Genomic DNA, 20,849 nt, shown 5'->3' with positions numbered 1-20,849 from the left:
CAGATGAGGAAACTGAGATACTGTATACTGTCGTTGGAGGCTTCTAATGCCTGATTTACAGGCTTCAATAAAAATCTATGTTAAAAGAAAAAGTGCAGTTATCCATGAAAATGAATTAGAAATATGAGATTCAAGAGTTTTCTCTACAAAAAGTTCTTCTCAGATAGTTTTTATCCCTATTCCTTCACAACAAATCTCATTTCTATTGCTTACCGTGTTTGGAGACTTTTAATTCTACACAACATGTCTAGATGACCAGCAGAATATTGTTCAATGACATCTTTTACATCATATGGGCGTAATGTTTCCTTAAACTTCCGTTTTGCAACATGAAATTTCATAATCCTGTAAAAGCAACATATTCCATATTAATCTCCATAACTTTGCTAAAAGAAGTTACCCAAATAGCTTGCTAGTAAACATGAGAAACTCTGGGGAAAAAAAAGTCATGCATCAAATTATTTTAGGCTCCTCCAGAAATGCAACATAAAAGTCCAAGATTATAGTAGGCAATTTAAGAATATCTCATGGGATGCACACATTGAGAGTAGAAAAACACACAAAAAGAGACTTAATACTAAGTGTTATACCTTTTTAGTGTTCACTGAAACCTCAAATTAAAATCAAAGTTAAAATGCAATCCTGCCTTTCCTATGTGACCCTCGGAAGTCTAAGAAATAACACACTGCATTCCTTAAAAAATATAAAAGTTGTTAAAATGGTCTTTTGTGTACCTATATGCAATTTCAGATGCAGATGTGTCTGCAAAACTCTCTTATTCTCTCTAGAGAAATGTACCTTTGTATAGACATTTTTGAAAATTCTGTTTCATAAATTACTTTTGCAGAATGCTGCTCCATTAGGCAGCCACGTTCCCTTTGTTTCAGACATAACACACATCCACTGAGCTTGGAGATCTAAGATTTCAGAACCAGAGATCTCTTTTATTACAGTGCTTCCCCCAACATGGACCTTTGTTTTAAAACAATGTTTCATCAATAAATCCCATGATGCCATAATAGCCAAGTTGCCTAAGATAACCAGTTACTGCAATAACTTGATATTATTCCCAAAGAAATCAAAGAAGCATAACATTTTAATGAGTCTGTGCAGCCTTATTGCAGGTAAATGTTAAGCCTGCCAGTGTTTTTTCAACCATTAAATGGCTCATAGACTCCTGTTATCACACTCATGGATCCCAGGCTGGGAATTAGTCAATTAGGCTCTGCAAACCAAAATTTGTTGTCCCCCGGTGGAAAGTGGGAAGATTGGGAATAAATGTAGGATTTAAACAGAAAATACTCATTACCTATCCTGATAGCTCATTGCAAGGAATCCAAATTGTTTTACTGGTTAAAAAGCCCCAAACTCTTTCTTGTAATTGTATTATTAACTTCAAATTAATTGCACACTAATTATTCTGGAATCATTTATCCATAATATTCTTTCTCCCTCTCTCTACCACATTTTCTCCAACAAGCTCTTTTTTATTCAGGGTTTTTTGATCTGTTTTTATTTGCAAAAATATGTAGCAAAGTTATTCACAGGAAAGTAAAGGAGATATTTTTTGTTTTTATTTTTTTAATTTTATTTTTTTAAATGTTTATTTTTGAGGGAGAGAGAGACAGAGTGTGAGTGGGGGAGGGGCAGAGAGAGAGGGGGACACAGAATCCCAAGCAGGCTCCAGGCTCTGAGCTGTCAGCACAGGGCCTGAGGTGTGGCTCGAACTCACAAGCTGTGAGATCGAGACCTGAGCCGAAGACAGATGCTTAACCGGCTGGGCCACCCAGGTGGCCCAAGGAAATCTTTTTTAATTTAACCTCTTAGTATTTAGCTTTAGTTCCTTTTTTTTTTTTTTTTTCCAAATTTGGTTGGGGTTCAGTCTCCTATATTAAAAAATGGAGAAAAAATAGTGAAATATGTACTCTCTGAAATTTTTGGCCGTAATTATTTTTTAAATACCTGTTTCCCCACACTAAATTGTCAGCTACATGAAAGCAGGGCTGGGTCTCTTTTGCACAATGGTCAGTGGTCAGTAAGTGTTAGCTATTGTTACTACCAGTACTTCTACTATGGCTGTGACTACTACCATTTTTCTTCAACATTGTGTTCTCAGAGCTTTGCACAGTTCCTGATACACAGTAGAAAGAAATATTTGTTGAATAAGAGAAGAAAGGAAAGAAAGAGAAAAAGAAAATATCTGTGAATTTGGCTAATATTAAGGATTAATATTAAGGATAAAACTGAAAGAAAAGCTAAGCCAAAGCCCAGACACTTCTTTACTAACTGTCAGAGTAGCTAATGGCGCCTGGGTGGGTGGGAAGAAGGGAAAAATCATTCTTACACAACCTAGGTGGTTTTTAGGTGTTGTTGTTTGTGTTTTCAATAACACTACCACTTGTTATGTGAAGTACTTTAGATGTCTTGTCTTCAAGAGCACTTAAGATATTTTTATTTCCCTGGGAATGCAAGCCGGTGCAGCCACTCTGGAAAACAGTATGGAGATTCTCAAAAAGGTAACAATAGAATTACCCTATGACCCAGCAATTGCACTACTAGGTATTTATCCAAGGGATACAGGCATGCTGTTTTGAAGGGACACAGGCACCCCAGTGTTTATAGCAGCACCATCAACAATAGCCAAAGTATGGACAGAGCCCAAATGTCCATCGATGGATGAATGGGTAAAGAAGATGTGGTATATATATACAATGGAGTATTACTCAGCAATCGAAAAGAATGAAATCTTGCCATTTGCAGCTATGTGGATGGAACTGGAGGGTATCATGCTAAGTTAAATTAGTCAGTGTGAGAAAGACAAATATCATATGACTTCACTCATATGAGGACTTTAAGAGACAAAACAGATGAACATAAGGGAAGGGAAACAAAAATAATATAAAAACAGGGAGGGGGGCAAAACATAAGAGACTCATAAATATGGAGAATAAACAGGGTTACTGGAGGGGTTGTGGGAGGGGGGATGGGCTAAATGGGTAAGGGGCACTGAGGAATCTACTCCTGAAATCATTGTTGCACTATATGCTAACTAATTTGGATGTAAATTTTAAAAAATAAAATAAAAAAAAAAGATATTTTTATTTAATTTCCCTCGGTGCCTGGGTGGCTCAGTTGGTTAAGCCTCTGACTCTTGACTTTGGCTCAGGTCATGATCTCACAGCTTCGTGGGTTCTAGCCCTGCATCAGGTCTTTGCTGACAGCATTGAGCCTGCTTGGGATTCTCTCTCTCTCTCTCTCTCTCTCTCTGCCCCTCTCCTGCTCACTCTCTCTTTGTCTCTCAGAAATAAATAAATAAACATTAAAAAAATAAAAAGAAAAGATATTCTTATTTCCCTTTCGTATTTAGGGAAACTGAGATTCAAAGACTTGTCCCTACACAAGCAATCAGTATGAGGCAAAGCCAGGATCCCACCCAGATCTGTCTGTTCTCACCTTCATATCACCTCCTGGTTTCCCATGGCATAAATTCTGGAGATGTTGACAAGGTTGGCTGGGATCTTTGGCAATTTTTCTTGGCTATAGTGGTAGAAACCACCCTACACGCAGAGGGACAAGCTTTGGCATGAGTTAGTGTGTTCCCACCGACTGTAGCTCAGGCATTTGTGGCCTGTGGCATGGCTGCCCAGCGGTGGACCCACATGCCTCCAAACTGAATGATCTGTTTTGTCCTAATGGGGGCCTGCCCTTGTTTTTTGTAGGGAGTTGTGTGAATTCTCTATGGTAATTTGTCTCAGAGTTGAATGTTGCTTTTCTCTTTACCTTTCACAAATATTTTAACAGAAGAACAATTTGAAAGCATTCAACAGACAGTGTTACACTCTAGCCCTTAGTCATATTTTAAGCAGATCATAGATCATTTTATTTACATAATTTACCATTTATAAGCTAGCCAGATTAAAAGAAAATTCATTGTTAATAATTTTGATCAATATTTATAATTTGGATTTGTACTATTTGCACATTTCTGTGGTATAAATACTCCTACCATACTTCATTTCAAGCTATCAATGTGACATCACTTGAATAAGAAATTGGGAAGAGATGTACAATATTATATCATTAATCATATTTACACCATAGAGACACAATAGATGTGTATAACTCAAGAACAGAGAGAGTAATATGTTGTAAAATGATTAGGAAGTAGTGAGTGTTGAATATGTATTGCTTTTGTTTTTAATATAATTTATTTTATTGTGAGTTTATACAATTTACTTTTTCATAATGACTGTATTTAACAACCAGCAAAATTCCTAAAAATGTGACAATCAGCTCCTGAAAGTCATTACAGGCTGGCTCCAGTCCATCCCTGCATATATCCCTCCTTTTCAAATAATTGAAATAATATTATTAATCCAATTTTTAATTCCTAAACATGAAACTAGGCAAATCTGTAAGTAAAGCATTGGAGGGAAAGCAATTCCCCCAAAGAATGATACAATGTGTAGCCTATTAAGAACTTTAACATTGACTCAGCTTTGCATAATCATCATGTGGCCCTACTGAAACACTACAGAAGACAATCAGTCTCCCGTCTAGGACTGCTAAGCATTTACTAGGGCATCAGTGAGTGTGACAAAACCATTTTACCTATTAAGGATTAGGTTTTCTATTATAGAAACAAATAGATTTTCTTTTAACAATTTTAATTAATTAATTAATTAATTAATTAATTTTTATTTTAGAGAGAGAGAGACCACATGTGCAAGGGAGAGGGCCAGAGGGGGAGAGAGAGAGAATCACAAGCAGGCTCTACATTCAGCATGGAGCTTGACATGGGGCTCCATGTGGGGCTCCATCTGGGGCTTGATCCCATGAGCCTGGGACCATAACCTGAGCCTAAATCAAGAGTCAGATGCTCCACCAAGTCACACAGGTGCCCCTATTTTATTTTATTTTTTAAGTAATCTATACACCCAACATGGGGCTCAAACCCACAACCCTGAGATCAAGAGTCACATGCTCCACTGATTGAGCCAGCACCCCTGGACAACAAATAGATTTTCTTAACCGTCTTTGTTGTAGGTTGAAAATGAAAACATTGAAGAGGTCTAAGGTGAGATATGAAAATTCAAAATCGGGCAATATGTTTTATAAATGTGGAGGGAATGTTTAATAACATACATATTTTGGAAACCAGTAATTTATATGAAGGATGATGGCATTCATTTTGCCTTTGTTAAGGACAGACCAAGTATGTACTAATAGCTCCCAAAGCTGTCCCCTCCTTTTGATTTGCAATACTGTAACCTTGAAAGAATAAATCTTTCAAAGTGAAAGTAAGAACATCTTTCCCCCTTCCTAAGATCCTTCATTGGTTTTCATGGCCTGTCAAGTAAACATCAAATTCCTTAGTATATCATAATAATGCTGTTTATGGACTGGCCTTTCTCGACTTCTCTCACCCCATCCCCTTCCACTCTGCCTTTGGAACTTGAGGTTCCAGCAACAACAACAACAAAAACTTGCAGGGCCACAAAACACCATTCAATCAATTATAAACTTCAATTGTTCGTATATGCTATTTCCTCTTCCTGAAATCCTATGATATCTTCAAAAAAATTTAAAAAAATATTTATTTATTTTTGAGACAGCATGAGCAAGAGAGAGGCAGAGAGAGAGGGGACAGAGGATCTGAAGTGGGCTCTATGCTGACAGCACTGAGTCTGATGTGGGGCTTGAACTCATGAAACATGAGATCATGACCTGAGCTGAAGTCAGATGCTTAACTGACTGAGCCACCCAGGCGCCCCATATGATATCTTTAAGACTCAGCTCTAAAGTCAATTTTCTTATGGAAATTTCTGTGATTCTTCCAAAGTAGTTAGTCACTTGCATATCAACCTCTATTTTAGTACTTAGCACACTGCACTGTAATTATTTGCTTGTACATTTGCCTCCTTCCCCAGACTGTATAACGTTCTTGAATGAAGGGTTATTTCCTCTCCCCTTGATAATCCAACATTTGGATTAATGATCACGAGAGGTTTGTTTGTCTAGAAGCTCTACCAAAGAGACTGGGTGGGCCACCCAAGAGAGAAGAGGGTAATGGATGGGGACCTCACACCTTCTCTCTCCACATGATCATCTCTATTCATTCCTCTTTAAGAAGCCTGCACTCCAGTCCTCCTGGAGTTTTTGTCACCAAAGTGCTCATTTCTCAGGATTCTGTCTTTGTACTCTACCTAAAATGCTAACTGTCCTGGACTCAGCCCAAGCATTGACTTCTCTAGGAAGTCTTTCTTGATCACCTCTATAGGGAAAGATGGTCTTTTTTTGTGCCCTCAAATGCATTGTCCTGTAGCTAAATCTGAGGCACTGTATCTCACCCACTGGACTTTATCAATGTTAGGGCTATGGTTTTTACCCTAATGTCTTGCACAATCCCTGGCAAGTATCAGAGGTTCAACAAAAGCCTGCTGAAGAAATGAATGGGGATCAGCTACTCTAGTTGCTCAAAGTTGTTTACATTGTTTTGTGGCAAGGCAGGCTCTTGTAGAGGTCTTGAAAGAATGCCTTAGAATTAAATTGGAGTTCTTCAGACATATTTCAGGGAGCACAAATCCAGAATTACTCAAAGTGTAGACAAGGGGCAGAAATTTTTTTCTATAAAGGGCCAGATAGTAAGTATTTTATGCTTTATGGGTTGTATGGTTTCTATTGAAACCATTCATCTTGCATTGTGGCATGAGAGCAACTACAGACAATACGTAAGCAAGTTAAGTGTAGATGTGTTCTAATAAAACTTTATTGACAAAAAACAAACATTGGGTTGGATTTTGGCTCCCCACTGTAGTTTGCTGCCCCATGGTTTAGATAAGAGAGATGCGGGGAGCAGGAGCAATGAGGAAATGGCTTCAGGCCAGGAATAAACAAAAGCCCGTGCACTGGCCTGGGGAAAAGATGCAGAAGACCTCGGTGGTACCCTACATGCATATAAAGAAGTTTAAAATGTTCTATATATTGCTTGGTAGAAAGGAATGTTTAATCAGGTCATTCTAGAGTAAAATTAGGACTGTTAAGAAACATTTCACAATTAAGATAATAATGCCAAGCAGTAGTTTAAATTATAACCCTATGAGAAGGGTATTATTGTTATCTCCACTTGTAGATAAGGAAACTGAGGCATAGAGAGGTTAATAACTTGCCTGAAGTTAGATAGTAAATGTGGAATTGGGATTGGAATGAGTTTGGTTCCAGTGCTGAACTGTTAATCACAATGTTGTACTATTGTCTTAATATTAAGATTTTATATTTTGACACAAAATAACAGCAACAACAAAGATCCTTTCATATGATACAGCTCTTTTCACTCACATGTGCCTGGAATGTAGGTTCTCAAAGCTGCTAAGTGAATGGACTGTTCTTACTGGGCTTGTTGGAAGGTCTTTTGGAGGACCAAAAAAAAAAAGACTGAGGAGTAAGTTACACTCTCACTGGCTTCTTTTTTTCATGGGGGTAAATTGCACCACTGGAGCTAATGCAGCAGCAAAGAGCAAAAGCCCTTGAAGTTGGTTTCCTTTGATGCTGTCGGGAACTGAGAAGCTGGCTAGGAGTCTGAGAAAAGGAAACCTCTTGCACAAAGCTGACATGCCCTGTAGTACCACTAGAGGGGGAAAAAGATTCATCACAAACTTCATAAACTGGCACCTCCTGTTGAAACTGAAGGAAGTCTGCTCACACAATTTTCTGAGCACGAAGAAATAACTAAAGCAAAGTTAAACTCTGGGTAGAATATATCTATATATACACACAAACACATGTGCACTTATAAGGAAATGTAGGTGCATTTGTTGCCATGAGTTATAAAATCTTGCAAAAGTCTTGTTCCAGTCCTCTAAATCAGGGTAACAACATTGCATATAAATATGCAGAGATAAGAACGATTAGAAAGACAAGCGGCAGTGACTGCGGCCGCCACGGAACAGATGGAAGGGCCCGGCCGGCAGCCAAGGCGCGGGCAGGGCGGAGAGGGCTCAGCCGACTGTGAACCGAAGAGGCAGTTTGATTGACTGTAAGGACAGCCGTACTTCCCAAGCTTGGCTGCTCACTGGAACCGGCCGCGAGCTGTAAAAAACGCCCATGCCTGGGTCCCACCTCCGTTGTAATTGATCCAGGGTGTGGTTCAGAGATTTTGTAAAACTCTTCAGGGGATTCTAACGTGCAGCTCAGGTTCAGAGTCTCTGAAATGGAGGTGGGAAGAGGGAGATGGCAGAAAGATTTCCTTGCTCCCTGCCCCCACGCAAAGAAGTGATGGTGGGTGTTGCTAGGTCTTCTTTGTTACACCTGTCATACCCATAAGGCAGAGGGTCAGTGTGCTTTGGCGTCAGGCCTCCAATCAGAACCTGAATGTTTCCTGACCCCCTCCCTGCGTGAGGCCTGAAGTCTCATACAAGGAATAGTTAAGAAATTCCATTTGTTTTTCGGAAGGGAAAGGGAGTGCCGGGCGACGACTGATTGATTTTCTTTAAGTAAGTGTTCGTGGAGCGCCTACCACTGCGTGCTGGGGTGTGTGCTAGGTGCCGGAGGAGCACTGCCTCTGCTGGAAAGGAGCTGGCAGAGGTGAAGGAGGCTCCAGTGATTATCTGTCTCCAGTTTCTTCTCTCTCCAGTCCTGGTGGAGGCAGCAGCCCCTGTGGCCGGGAGCTCTGACAGGATCCAAGAGCCTCATTTGTTCAGAGCCAGAAGCTCTTTACATGAGCTCAGTGTGGCCGCTTCCCTGAGCGATGCCACAAGCGTGTCTGATGCGTGGGATTTAAGAATTCACTCATGGATTCTATCACTCACCTATCAGACATTTATTGAGTGCCCACCACATGCCAGGCTCTGTGCTGGATGGCAGGCACACAGTGATGAAGAAAATAAATCCTGCTGCTTGAGCACTTCGTGTCTGGTAGGGCAGACTGTGTGTGAGAGCAAGGTGGTGGGAGGTTCAGGCCAGCAGGAGTGCTAACTCAGATTAGTATTAGCGATAGGAAGCAATTTCAGGACGTGACAGTCCCTTACCCTTTGTACTTCCACCTCTGGGGATTATATTACCAAATTTTTATTTTCTTTAAAAAAATTGTTTTAATGTTTATTTTTGAGAGAGAGAGAGAGAGAGAGAGAGAGAGAGAGAGAGAGGCAGAGAGGAAGGGGCAGAGAGAGAGGGAGACACAGAATCCAAAGCAGGCTCCAGTCTCCAAGGTCTGAGCTGTCGGCACAGAGCCTGATGGAGGGAGGACTCGAACCCACGAACAGTGAGATCATGACCTGAGCTGAAGTCAGACACTTACCCGACTGAGCCACCCAGGCACCCTATATTACTGAATTTGTCCAGGCTGCACAAATGGCCCCTTATGTTTCCAGATCTTATATTTTTGGCATAGATGTGTGTTTCTCCTGCTGACCCCTTTTCTTACCTGATGTTGACCAGTTGGATTGACTTACTGTACTGATATGCATTCCATATCCCTCTCTTTCCCAGTTTGGATGATTCTACCCCATGACTTCTGACTCTTCACAAGAAATACAGCATCCATCTGCCTTAAAAGTAAGAGTCCTTGGACTCATTCTTGAAATGATACAGGGCCTTCTAATTACTGAAACTTCCCCACAGCAACCTCTTTTGCCTTTCAGAGATTGGTCAGGGGATGATGTTGATCATGGAGCAAGTTTGCCACGATAACTAAGTTTGTGGAACCTGAAATTTTGGGTCACTTATTAAAGGCATATGTGTTACCTGTTTGGATGATTTATTAATGTTCCTTCTTTGTTAATACATAAACATGATTTAATAATGCAGATTTACATTTGTGTACACATTAGACTCTGAAAACCTTTCAACATTAGTTATAGAATTATATATCCCAAACTCCTTTACCCTTCTTTCATCTTAGATCAGGCTACTAGCCAGGGAAAGAGCCTCAGGAGTTCCTGGATGGACTGACTAGCACTTCTACACACTCTATCAGATGTCCTCACTGCAGGGGCAGTCAGGAACCCCATGTGGCTGACTTAGGGATCAGCCACAGGACCAGTTCTGTGGCCACACTGCTGCCACACTGGATGTAGAGTTGTTTTTCTAATGCTTGTTATTATTATGCTTTATATTCAGGATTTGGTAGACTCTCCTACACATTTTTTTTTTTTTTTTTTTAAAGGGGTTAAGAATAGTAGAACTCAAGCAAGAACTTCTAGATTCACACAAGTCTGCAAATGGTTAACTCTCCTCTTAGGATTTTGTGAGCACTGATCCAGTAACTAAATTTGGGAATTTTGTTTTCCCAGGAGTATAAAATTCTGCATAAACTTTACAATATGAAGTGAATAAGTAAATAAATAAAGTACCCATACATGTTGATTGCTCTTGAATATTTTTAGTCATAGCAATGAATGGGAGTTTCAGTTTAAATTATAACCAAATAAAAGGTTAGAAATTAGAGGCTGTAAAGTAAGTGTGTCTTCAGTGAAAACACTAGTTTAATACAGCCTCAGAGCGAAATGTGGCCACAGGCAATTATCTTTAAAACAGAAACAAACAAAAAGAATATTCCAGGGAATATATTAGCTGATTTTAAAAATACGTGCTAAATGATCCCTAAAATGTTCTTCTAACAGCCTCCTTTACTGTAACATGCCAGGGACTTGGCTGACAAGAATGTCTTAACAGTGACTTGCAAACAAAGACTCATCACCTCTGCTAAAATAGCAGAGATGCTATCAGCAAAATTAAGAACTGGTGATGATTAAACAGCTTGTAGATTTAACAAAAACCCACAACGGCAAACATGTGCCTCTTCTTCTCTATTTGTGGAGTGTTCTTGTCTGAAGGATGGAGTGAGATTTAAGAAGGATTCAAAGATGAGAATGCATTTTAGGGGATGGTCAAGAGAATGGTTCTGAGCTGCCTTTCAAAATAGGAAGAATGCAAGGGCAAGAAAACTGGAAAACCTTGTCACCCAACCCAGGGTTCCAGAGAGGCCTGATTTGCATAATCACTTGAGAGACTCTGACAAATCATCATGGGTCTTCTCTTTGCTGATCAGATCTGAGCAATTTTAGAAGAGTTGATGAGTCTTTGCTAGTTGCAAAGAAATTCTTGACATTTTATCTAGGTTCTTATTAGAATGAAAGATTCTGATAGATAATTCTAAAAAATGTTTTGCTTACAGTCTGGCTTCCAACCCTTTTGCCACTATTGAATTTTTTTTCCCAAAGTCACTGATGACCTCCTGGTTGTCACTTCCAAATGACTTTCTCACACTTTATCATCTTGACCTCTTAGCAGCACTGAACACAGTGGACCTGGCCTCCTGCTCCTAGGCACTGTCTGCTAGCCCTTTCTCCGCCCCCCCCCCCCCCCCCACCAGTTTCCCTTAGTCTGGCTTCCTCATTAGTCTTCACCTGAGCCTTCTTCCTTTTGCAGCTCCCTGCAGGTTTGTGAGCCTTAACTTCTGTGGTGACCGTCTTCTGTCTTTACTCCCATACTCTCCTTGGGATGACACTTCTGCAAAACATCTATGTTTGTGCTGATGACTACGAAGTTTGCTCCCATTCCAGATTTTTCTCTGGGACTTCAGATCCAGGGCTTCATCTGCCTGAGGGGCCCTGCCGTAACTGTGCAAACTCAACAGTTGCAACAACGCACCATCTTCCCACAAGCCAGCCTCTGTGTGACTAGCCCCCCGGATGTACCATCCTGATTCCTCCTGCTCTTTCACTCCGTCTTCTTCAACCAGTAAATCTCCAATCCTGTCATTGTCTCCTGTCCAAAGAGCTCTGGAATCCATCCTTCACGACTGGCTGGCTTGGGCTCCCAGCAGATCCAGGTATTGTAACAACAATGGTCCCCTCTTTCCAATCTGTTCCTTGCACTGTGGTTAGTCATTGTTCTAAGTATTAGAATAAAACACCAGTCTGACAAATTTACGTCTGTACTTAGCCTCCATGCCTTCCTGCTTGTTATAACAGTTCCTGTTCCTCCCTTGAGTCTGACCTCTCCTCCCTATGTTCTCTACCCCCTACCAGCACATATACTTTCTTTTTTTTTTTTTTCCATATATGAAATTTATTGTCAAATTGGTTTCCATACAACACCCAGTGCTCATCCCAAAAGGTGCCCTCCTCAATACCCATCCCCCACCCTCCCCTCCCTCCCACCCCCCATCAACCCTCAGTTTGTTCTCAGTTTTTAACAGTCTCTTATGCTTTGGCTCTCTCCCACTCTAACCTCTTTTTTTTTTTTTTTTTTTCTTCCCCTCCCCCATGGGTTTCTGTTAAGTTTCTCAAGATCCACATAAGAGTGAAACCATATGGTATCTGTCTTTCTCTGTATGGCTTATTTCACTTAGCATCACACTCTCCAGTTCCATTCACGTTGCTACAAAAGGCCATATTTCATTCTTTCTCACTGCCACGTAGTACTCCATTGTGTATATAAACCACAATTTCTTTATCCATTCATCAGTTGATGGACATTTAGGCTCTTTCCACAATTTGGCTATTGTTGAGAGCAGCACATATACTTTCTAATGCCATCTTCAGATCTGGTTCTCGGCAACTGCAGTTCCCTCTGCTAAACTCACACCCTTTTCAATAGCCTGGCTGGTACCTACCAAGTCACCAGATCTCTGCTAGAAAACCCCTTCTTCCAGAAAGACTTCCCGAATGCCATCTCGCACATAAGTGCCAACATTCTTTGTGCCCAAATATCCTGGACTTCTATTATTGTAGCAATATGTTGCTCTGCATCATAATTGACTCTGTACTTTTCTGTCAGCCCTTCAAAACTCTAAGCAGGAATCCATTTTTCTTGTTAATGTCTATCCTGGTGTCTGGTGTAAAGTAGAAGCTCTACCATTTTTTTTTTTTTTTTTTTTTTTTTTTTTTTTAGAGTGTAGGATCCTTTGGGAGGAACTAAAGAGTTTATAGTCAGGCCTCTGTGAGGGCAGGGGAGGAAAAGGAGAAATAACTTCTCCCTTTCACAGTCCTTTTCTTGGGAGGGTGCCTGGGAAGGCAGCAAGCTCATCCAGAGGAGGAAGGGGGAGAAATCTACGTGGAACATTGCCTCATGGTTGCGTGGAAAAAATGCCCTTTCAGCCCTGAGTGGCGTTACTCTGAGTGATTCCTCAGCATAGGTGGTGAGGACATACCTGCAAGGGGTAACAGCAAGTGCTTCCTGGGGAAGGAGGTGCAGGCAGGCAAAGCTATAAACATTTGGAAGTTGGGAGCACCCCTCAGAAGAGAGAAAGAAGTGCTCCTCTCCCATGATATACATGGGAGTTGGTCTGGCCTGAGTGGAGGATGGGCAGAGTAGGCAGCATGCTGGGAAGACAGTAAGGAGCCCAGACACTTGTAGGTTAAAATAGCTCTTACGTAGTGCTTCCATGTGCCCAGCACGGTTCTGAGTGCTCTGCAAATGTCAATCCTCACCACAACCCTACAAGGTCAATACTATTACCATCCTCACTTCACCAACAAGGAAACGAGGCACGGAGAGCTGACATGAGTTGCCCAAGCTCACACAGACGCTGTCATTTCTTGGATCACTTCTCCTGAGCAGTTCTCAGGAGGGTGGGGGCTGGGGATAGAATTAGCTAATGGCACCAGGGTAAAGTTGGCTGCAGCTTCAACTAGAGAATTCTTTGAGTTTTCCTCCCAAACTTTATTCATTTGGTTTTCTAGAAGGCTGGTTTGACCTTCAGAAACAATAGGGTGCGTACAAGTCAAACATAGCAGGTGTGGTGATTATGTTAAGAGAAGTCAAGAACAGGATATAACCAACAGCTTCTTGGTCATTTCTGTTCAGAATACCGAGTAATGTCCATTGGGTTGTTTAGATTATCTTTACAAGAAGAATAGGTTGTATGGTATTCTGATTCATTTCTTGACAACTGACCAAAATAGTTGTGTAAGACAAGCTGACAAGAGAACAGTTGTTGTTGAAGATCTCACTGAGAATGGCTTTGATCTTAGCTATAGTAATTCTATGAAAAAAATGCAGGTAAGAAGCAAGTGAGCTTTGCATTGCATCATTTTAACAGACAGAGCTCATTCGCAGATTGCTTAATAAATCGTCTACACAGCACTTCTGTGTTGCCTAGGTGTGCAAATCTAAGAATTTATCTAGCCAGTTCAGTATAGGAAAACAAATACAAACATTTCTCTTGTATTTTTAAAAATTATTATTCTGAGAACTAAAATAATAAAAAGACAAGAAATAACAAGTGTTGGTGAGGATGTGGACAGAAGGGAAACCTTATGCATTGTTGGTGGGAATGTAAATTGGTGCAGCCACAGTGGAAGACGGTATGGATGTCCTCAAAAAATTAAAAATTGAAATACCATAAGATGAATGGATAAACAGTATGTGCTATATATATAATGGAATATTATGTATCCATAAAAGGGATGATATCTTGCTATTTGTGACAATATAAATGAACCTAGACGGTATAGTGCTAAGTGAAATAAATCAGACCGAGAAAGACAGATACTCTATGATTTCACTCCTATATGGAATCTAAAAAACAAAACAAATGAATAAACAAATAAAAAGCAGAATCAGACCTACAAATACAGAGAATAAATTGATGATTTCCAGAGGTAAGTGGGGTGGGAGGTTGGGCAAAAAGAGTGAAGGGGAGTAGGAGATACAGGCTTCCAGTTATGGAATGAATAAGTCACATGAATAAAGGGCACAGTATAGGGAATATGGTCAATAATAGTGTATAGCGTTGTATGGTGACAGGTGGTAGCTACAGTTGGGGTGAGCAAAGCATATAGAGAAGGTGAATCACTATACTGTACCCTAAAAATAATGTAGCATTGTGTTCAACTCAAATTAAAAAATTATTATAAAAGTTACTATTCTAGAACGCTTTTATAAATAGACTTGTATTGGATATAACTTTAAAAACTTATTTATTATGTATTATTTATTTATATTTATTATTTTGAATTAATGGGCATATATTAATTTTTGTGTGAAATATTACACAAGATTCTCACTTAGATAGTATTTACACAATGCCGAGTACAAGCTTGAAAGGTAATAGTCAACCTCTTCAGATATTCTCAAATATCCAGATGTTTGATATTGCGAGGGAACATATCTAGGTAATTTGTGGGTTTACTTTTAATCGGAATTTTTTGGTATTGTGCCTGAGAAAATATTTTTTAAACAGTGATAGGAAAACTGATATCTTGCCATGTGTTATGGCTGAACTGTGTACCCCCAAATTTCATATGTTAAATCCCTAGCCCCTAGTACCTGTATTATTGTGACTGTATTTGAAGACAGGACTTTAATAACAGAAGTGATTAAGTTGAAATGAGACCATGAGGGTAGGGCCTAATCCACCCTGACTGGGGCTAGTATAAGAGGAGGAGATTTGGACTCAGGTATGTGGGAACACAGAGGAAAGACCATGTGAAGACACAGTGAGAAGGTGCTATCTGCCTGCAAGCCAGAGAGGCCTCAGAGGAAACAACCCTGCTGACATCTTGATCTTGCATTTCCAGCCTCCAGAACTGTGAGAAAATACATTTCTATTGTTTAAGCCACCCAGTCCGTGGTATTTTGTTGTGGTGGCCCTAGCAGATGAATGTACCATGATATAATGAAAAGTGAGTGTGTAGAAAGTTCAAGAGTTTATCAGTTTGCCTGCCAATCTGCTTATTTCCCTGCCAATGTCAACTTTCTATTTAGAAACTAATTTCTATGAGTGAATGAAAAGAGACTTAGCATTATTTGAATTAAATAATTAACAAGATAAAAAAAAATCATTAACAGGATACAGAACTTTTGTTAAAAGTAAGTATAATCTTCCCTCCCATTATGGGTTTAAAACACATCTCTGGCAACTGTGCATTCCCACTAAATAATATTTTGAGAATAATCTGTGATAATCCTGGAGGGATTACACAAAACTAAGTATTGTTCTGACTTTTAAGATGTATTTTGGAAATGTCTAAGAACAGCCATTGTTTATTACTATAAAAAGTGATGTCATTCATTGAAAAAAAGTCTCCAAGTGCATTTGGAGAATGTAATCCAGACAAATTAAAACAGTGGCTTTAGTCATCTCAGAGAATCTTTACTCTCAAAAATAACTACAAATTAGAAAATGGCAGATGCTCAATAAATATTAATAACCCAAACAAGAACTCCTATTTTGCTCTTTGTGGGTGCAGTAGCATTGCTTTCCATGTTGTCATCCTTGCAGTGGAATACATATTTTCTGTTATACATCTAAATTTTAATTTGGCTCTTAGGAAAAACTATTATTATTGTAAGGGCAACTGGAGGACAAAAGGTATATTCAACTACTCATAGTAAATAATCAAACAATCGAGAAATAACAAGGAAAATGCCAAAACAAAGTTGCTGTTTTAGAGATGAATAATAGATGGTTTACAATTGCCATCAGCAACATACATATAAAACAGCACTTTAGGTGAGCTGTAAGAAATGGGTATATTCTGGCCAAAGACATTCCAGTCAACTGCTATTCAGCTTATTTATTTAGCTGAATTCAAGAAAAGGACACTTTTGCATAAGATTTAGGGATTTATACCAACAGACTCCTTTTCAGAACTGCTGATTATATGGATTGGTCTTTTAATCATGTATTTTAAGAAAGTAAGTATTACTGTAAGTCAAATATTTCCAATTAAGTTATTAGCTCTTGGGTGTAGCTATTATGTTTTTAGAGAATCCGTGAATTTTAAGGGGAACTTGGAAATGAGTTTGTAAAAACCCAGTAAGCAGAATCTGGATATGGGAGAGAAAAACATCCCCCTTGAGTGTCACAAAGTAGCAAGCAGAAAGCTTCAGAAATTCACAAAAAGGAGATACATGTAAATAATAAAGTCCTGTTAAAAATAAGAACCAAGAAAGGATTCTGAAAAGCAAGGGAATTCTGCAAAGGACTTCACAAAAATCAGGCAAGTTTCAAGAGGATGGTACAAAAGTAAGTCTTAAGCTGCCACTAAAGTGCTTAGCTCGCGGAATAAACCTATTTCATTTTCTTTCATTCAGCTCACAATTCTTTTTATAGGGTGTGAGGCAAAAGCAGAAAGCTATGGAAGGTCTTGGGAAACGAACAAATTGGGTTAAGAATGACTTTTAGGAAACCTAATCTGTTCCCATTAGATAAGATTTTATGGTACTTGTTGCAAGTCACACTAATCTGTGGATGAACTACTCCACCTTCACATTAGGGTGTTTGAGGGGTATAATGAATGAATGCAGAGAATTTCAAGGTGACTTCTTAGCCAGCCATGTCCAGTAAAACTTTCTGCAAAGATGATGGACTGTATCTTCTGTGCCTAGTATAGTAGCCACTTGTGGCTCTTGGGCACTTTAAAAGTGGATAGCGCCACTGATGAACTGAATTTTAAATTTTATTTAATTTTAATTCAAATTTAATTAGATTTATGTGGCCACTGGTGACTATATTGGACAATGCTGTTCAGGTCCTTTCTGTTCCTTTAACTGAAGACTTCAGGCATAATTTTACTACATATTCTTGGGTTTTCTGGGCTTTAATATTACCTAAGTCTTCTAGGTTCCCCTGGAGTAGTGTGATCATACAATTGTCCATACTGGGATACTTTGAGAAAGACAGGGAGTGACAGGGAGTGACAATGAACAATTATAATGAGACAAGAGGCATACTCTGGGATGGCCCAGGGCACAAAAGAAGGTTGGTCCCCTACTTATAGGGTTTGTTGCTTGAGGGTTCTGTTGAGAAGCAACCAAGTTTTATTTCACTTTTTTTTTTTTTTGGCCAGGGGTGGGGGAGTGTCATTACAGATAAGATTTAAGTATCTTCTAGGGGTACACATTTTCATCAACCATGATTTGCTTTGCCATCACAAACATTTACCAAAATCTTTTATAACTCATTTCTGCTTTCCCAGTGATTCCCAAACATCAAGTAAAGCGATGTCTAATGATACTAAATGACCAACTAAAAATAGCAGTAAATAATCAGTCACGCTGATCTCTGAAATTAGACTAAGTATCTGAAGAGCTATATTGGGTTGGATATTTTATGTTTTCTTTTGGCTTTTTGGTAAGAGACAGAGAAAGCCAAAAAGACCAGAGGTATTTCTTTGCAAGAGAGTCACTCTGGGTTCCCTGACAGATTAAAATTCTCCCAAAGGGATCAAAACTAGGCAGGATGAGCACGCAGCAGTTTATTTAATCCAGAAGCTGGGTTTTGGAGGGAGTGGATCCTGGAAGTATAAATGTAAGTTACTTTGGGTACGCTTTTAGCTTTTGCCATTGGGAGAGAGAGCATACTAAGATCAGTGTTTAAACTGAATATCTATTTAAAGAGTATTTAGAGGCCCAAATTCCTTCCTTGCCTCGGCCTGGTGGATGGCTGCCATGTGTATTCTCACCAGAGAAGAAGGATGGGGTTTTAGTCTCTGGAGAGGTCTCTGAACTGCAGGCTACCAGGCACATACTCTAACCTTAAACCTAACTCTAACCTGAACCCTAGCCCTACCCATGACTCCTAAAAACTAATGCTAATCCTAACCCTAAACCTAACTCTAATTCGAACCCTAACCCTGCTCCTAACTCCTAACCCTAACCTTATGGGAGGTCTCAAAACTGCAGGATACCAGGCAAACAGCCTCACCATGGCCTTAACTCTAAACCTAACCCAGATCTGAAAAAAAAAAAAAAAAAAAAAAAAAAAGGAAAAGAAGATGTGGTATATATATGCAATGGACTATTACTCAGCCATAAAAAGAATGAAATCTTGCCATTTGCCACGACGTGGACGGAGCAGGAGAATATTATGCAAAGCAAACTGATATGTCAGTCAGAAAAAGACAAATACCATATGATTTCACTCATTTGTGGAATTTAAGAGACAAAACAAATGAGCAAAGGAAAAACAAAGAGAGGCAAACCAAGAAACAGACTCTTAACTGTTGAGAACAAACTGATGGTTACCAGTAGGGAGAGGGTGGGCAGATTGGCTAAAGAGGCAATGGGGATTTAGGAGCGCATTTGGCTGTGATGAGCACCCGAGGTTGTATGGAAATGTTGAATCATTATACTGTACAGCTGAAACTAATACTTCACTGTACGTTGACTAACTGAAATTTAAATAAAAACTTAAAAAACAAAAGATCAGTGTTTGACATTATATTTCAGCAGGATAGGAGCAAGTCACTGCCTAGTACTTTACGTTTCCTCTTTTTTAGAACTCAACCTGTTTTGAAACAACCTAGTGGGATTTTTTTCCTTGACACAAGATACAGAACATGGATTGGAGCGTCAAGTCATAAAAATAATTTTAAAAATTCAGCTGGATCTATACACTAAATGTCCTGAAAGCCACAAATTCTTATGGTGAGCCAATTCTCATGGAATCTCTCTGGCATGGCCTGGCATTTCAAATCCTGCCGACCTTTTATATAACGCATTTTGTGTTGCGCACAGTAGAATTTTGTATTAAGAAATATATTTCAGGGGCGCCTGGGTGGCGCAGTCGGTTAAGCGTCCGACTTCAGCCAGGTCACGATCTCGCGGTCTGTGAGTTCGAGCCCCGCGTCAGGCTCTGGGCTGATGGCTCGGAGCCTGGAGCCTGTTTCCGATTCTGTGTCTCCCTCTCTCTCTGCCCCTCCCCCATTCATGCTCTGTCTCTCTCTGTCCCAAAAAAAAAAAAAAAAAAAAAAAAGTTGAAAAAAAAAAATTAAAAAAAAAAAAAAGAAAATATATTTCAGAATTTAATAGGCATGTGAATGAATAGGAACAGAGAAACTAATTATTTTAGGAGGTTTACCTGTAGGAAAAAGCACTTAGCAACATAGTCATTCACACAATCAGGGGTAGGTCTCGGACTCATTTTGTCAAAGGTTTTCCACCAACCTGATAGCTCGAATGACAGTTTTAAGCGGTGGGGTGAGGTCTTCTACTGATACGTCACACTGGCAGCCCTTTTCATCATATACATCATCAGTGCCAAGCGCTGTGTCAGCTGCAAGAGAAGATTACCAGTTAAACAATACCACCACCAGCAGTTTACAACATGTTTGCTGAATTTGTCTCACATAGGAATAGGGGGGAACTCACAGACTAAGCTTATAAACCGAGATATGTGTAAGGCCAGCCAATTGTTTTTCCCCATGTTATTCCTCCTCCTTTTCCTACAACCTCATTAATTTTATGTGATTTGAGATGAATACCTTTCTGAGCTGTTTTCCACGGGAAAGATGAAGCTGTTGACACACTGTCTTTCCAGTCGTGGTGATGGATTTGTGTTGATCCACCCATGCTCTTTTGCCCAGTTCTTTTGAAACTAACTGCCAGCATTCAAATAACAGCTGTTTGGAATTAGGGAAACAGTCTTTGGATACTTAACTAACTGGCCTGTAAATATAGAGCTTGAAGCCCATGTCATTGACCCCATTAGCTCCAGGCCCTGAACAAGTGTGTAAGCAGCTACTCCAAGAATACTACTTATAGGTTACTGGAAACAGGCAGCTCAGAAGAGAGTTTGCTTAAGATAGTGCAGCCAAAGCTGAGAGATTTCAGATTTCAGAGATTCGAGAAAATTAACTTTTGGGTTAATTGCAAAATTTGGAAAAGGGGGAAGGGTTATAATAAATACCAAATTAATAAAGACTTATAAAATTCATAAGGAATAAGCTCATACCATTGAAGCTTTGTTTTCAGCAACAAGATATTGAATACAAGTTAACATTTCTGGAATGGGGGATGGGTTAAATAAATATTGGTGTGTTTATACAATGGAATATTAGGAAGCTGTTAAAAATGATGTTTAAGACTAGGGACTGGGATAATGTCACAATTTATTATTT

The 20,849-nt window shown here is 39.5% G+C and overlaps 1 protein-coding gene across 1 annotated transcript in view; it reads right to left on the bottom strand.

Annotated features, from left to right (window-relative positions):
• The window catches only part of KCNQ5 (potassium voltage-gated channel subfamily Q member 5), a 513,631-nt gene that overhangs the window by 7,534 nt on the left and 485,248 nt on the right, over positions 1-20,849 (bottom strand). The window contains exons 10-11 of the mRNA XM_042986660.1: positions 19,897-20,005; positions 214-345 (exon numbers count right to left, since the gene is read on the bottom strand). Of these exons, the coding sequence (XP_042842594.1) occupies positions 214-345; positions 19,897-20,005 (241 nt within the window). The remainder of the gene's footprint in view (positions 1-213; positions 346-19,896; positions 20,006-20,849) is intronic.

The sequence above is a fragment of the Panthera tigris genome, chromosome B2, assembly GCF_018350195.1.
Source record: "Panthera tigris isolate Pti1 chromosome B2, P.tigris_Pti1_mat1.1, whole genome shotgun sequence".
NCBI classification, from domain to species: Eukaryota; Metazoa; Chordata; class Mammalia; order Carnivora; family Felidae; genus Panthera; species Panthera tigris.
This window is presented reverse-complemented; position numbering and strand designations above follow the sequence as displayed.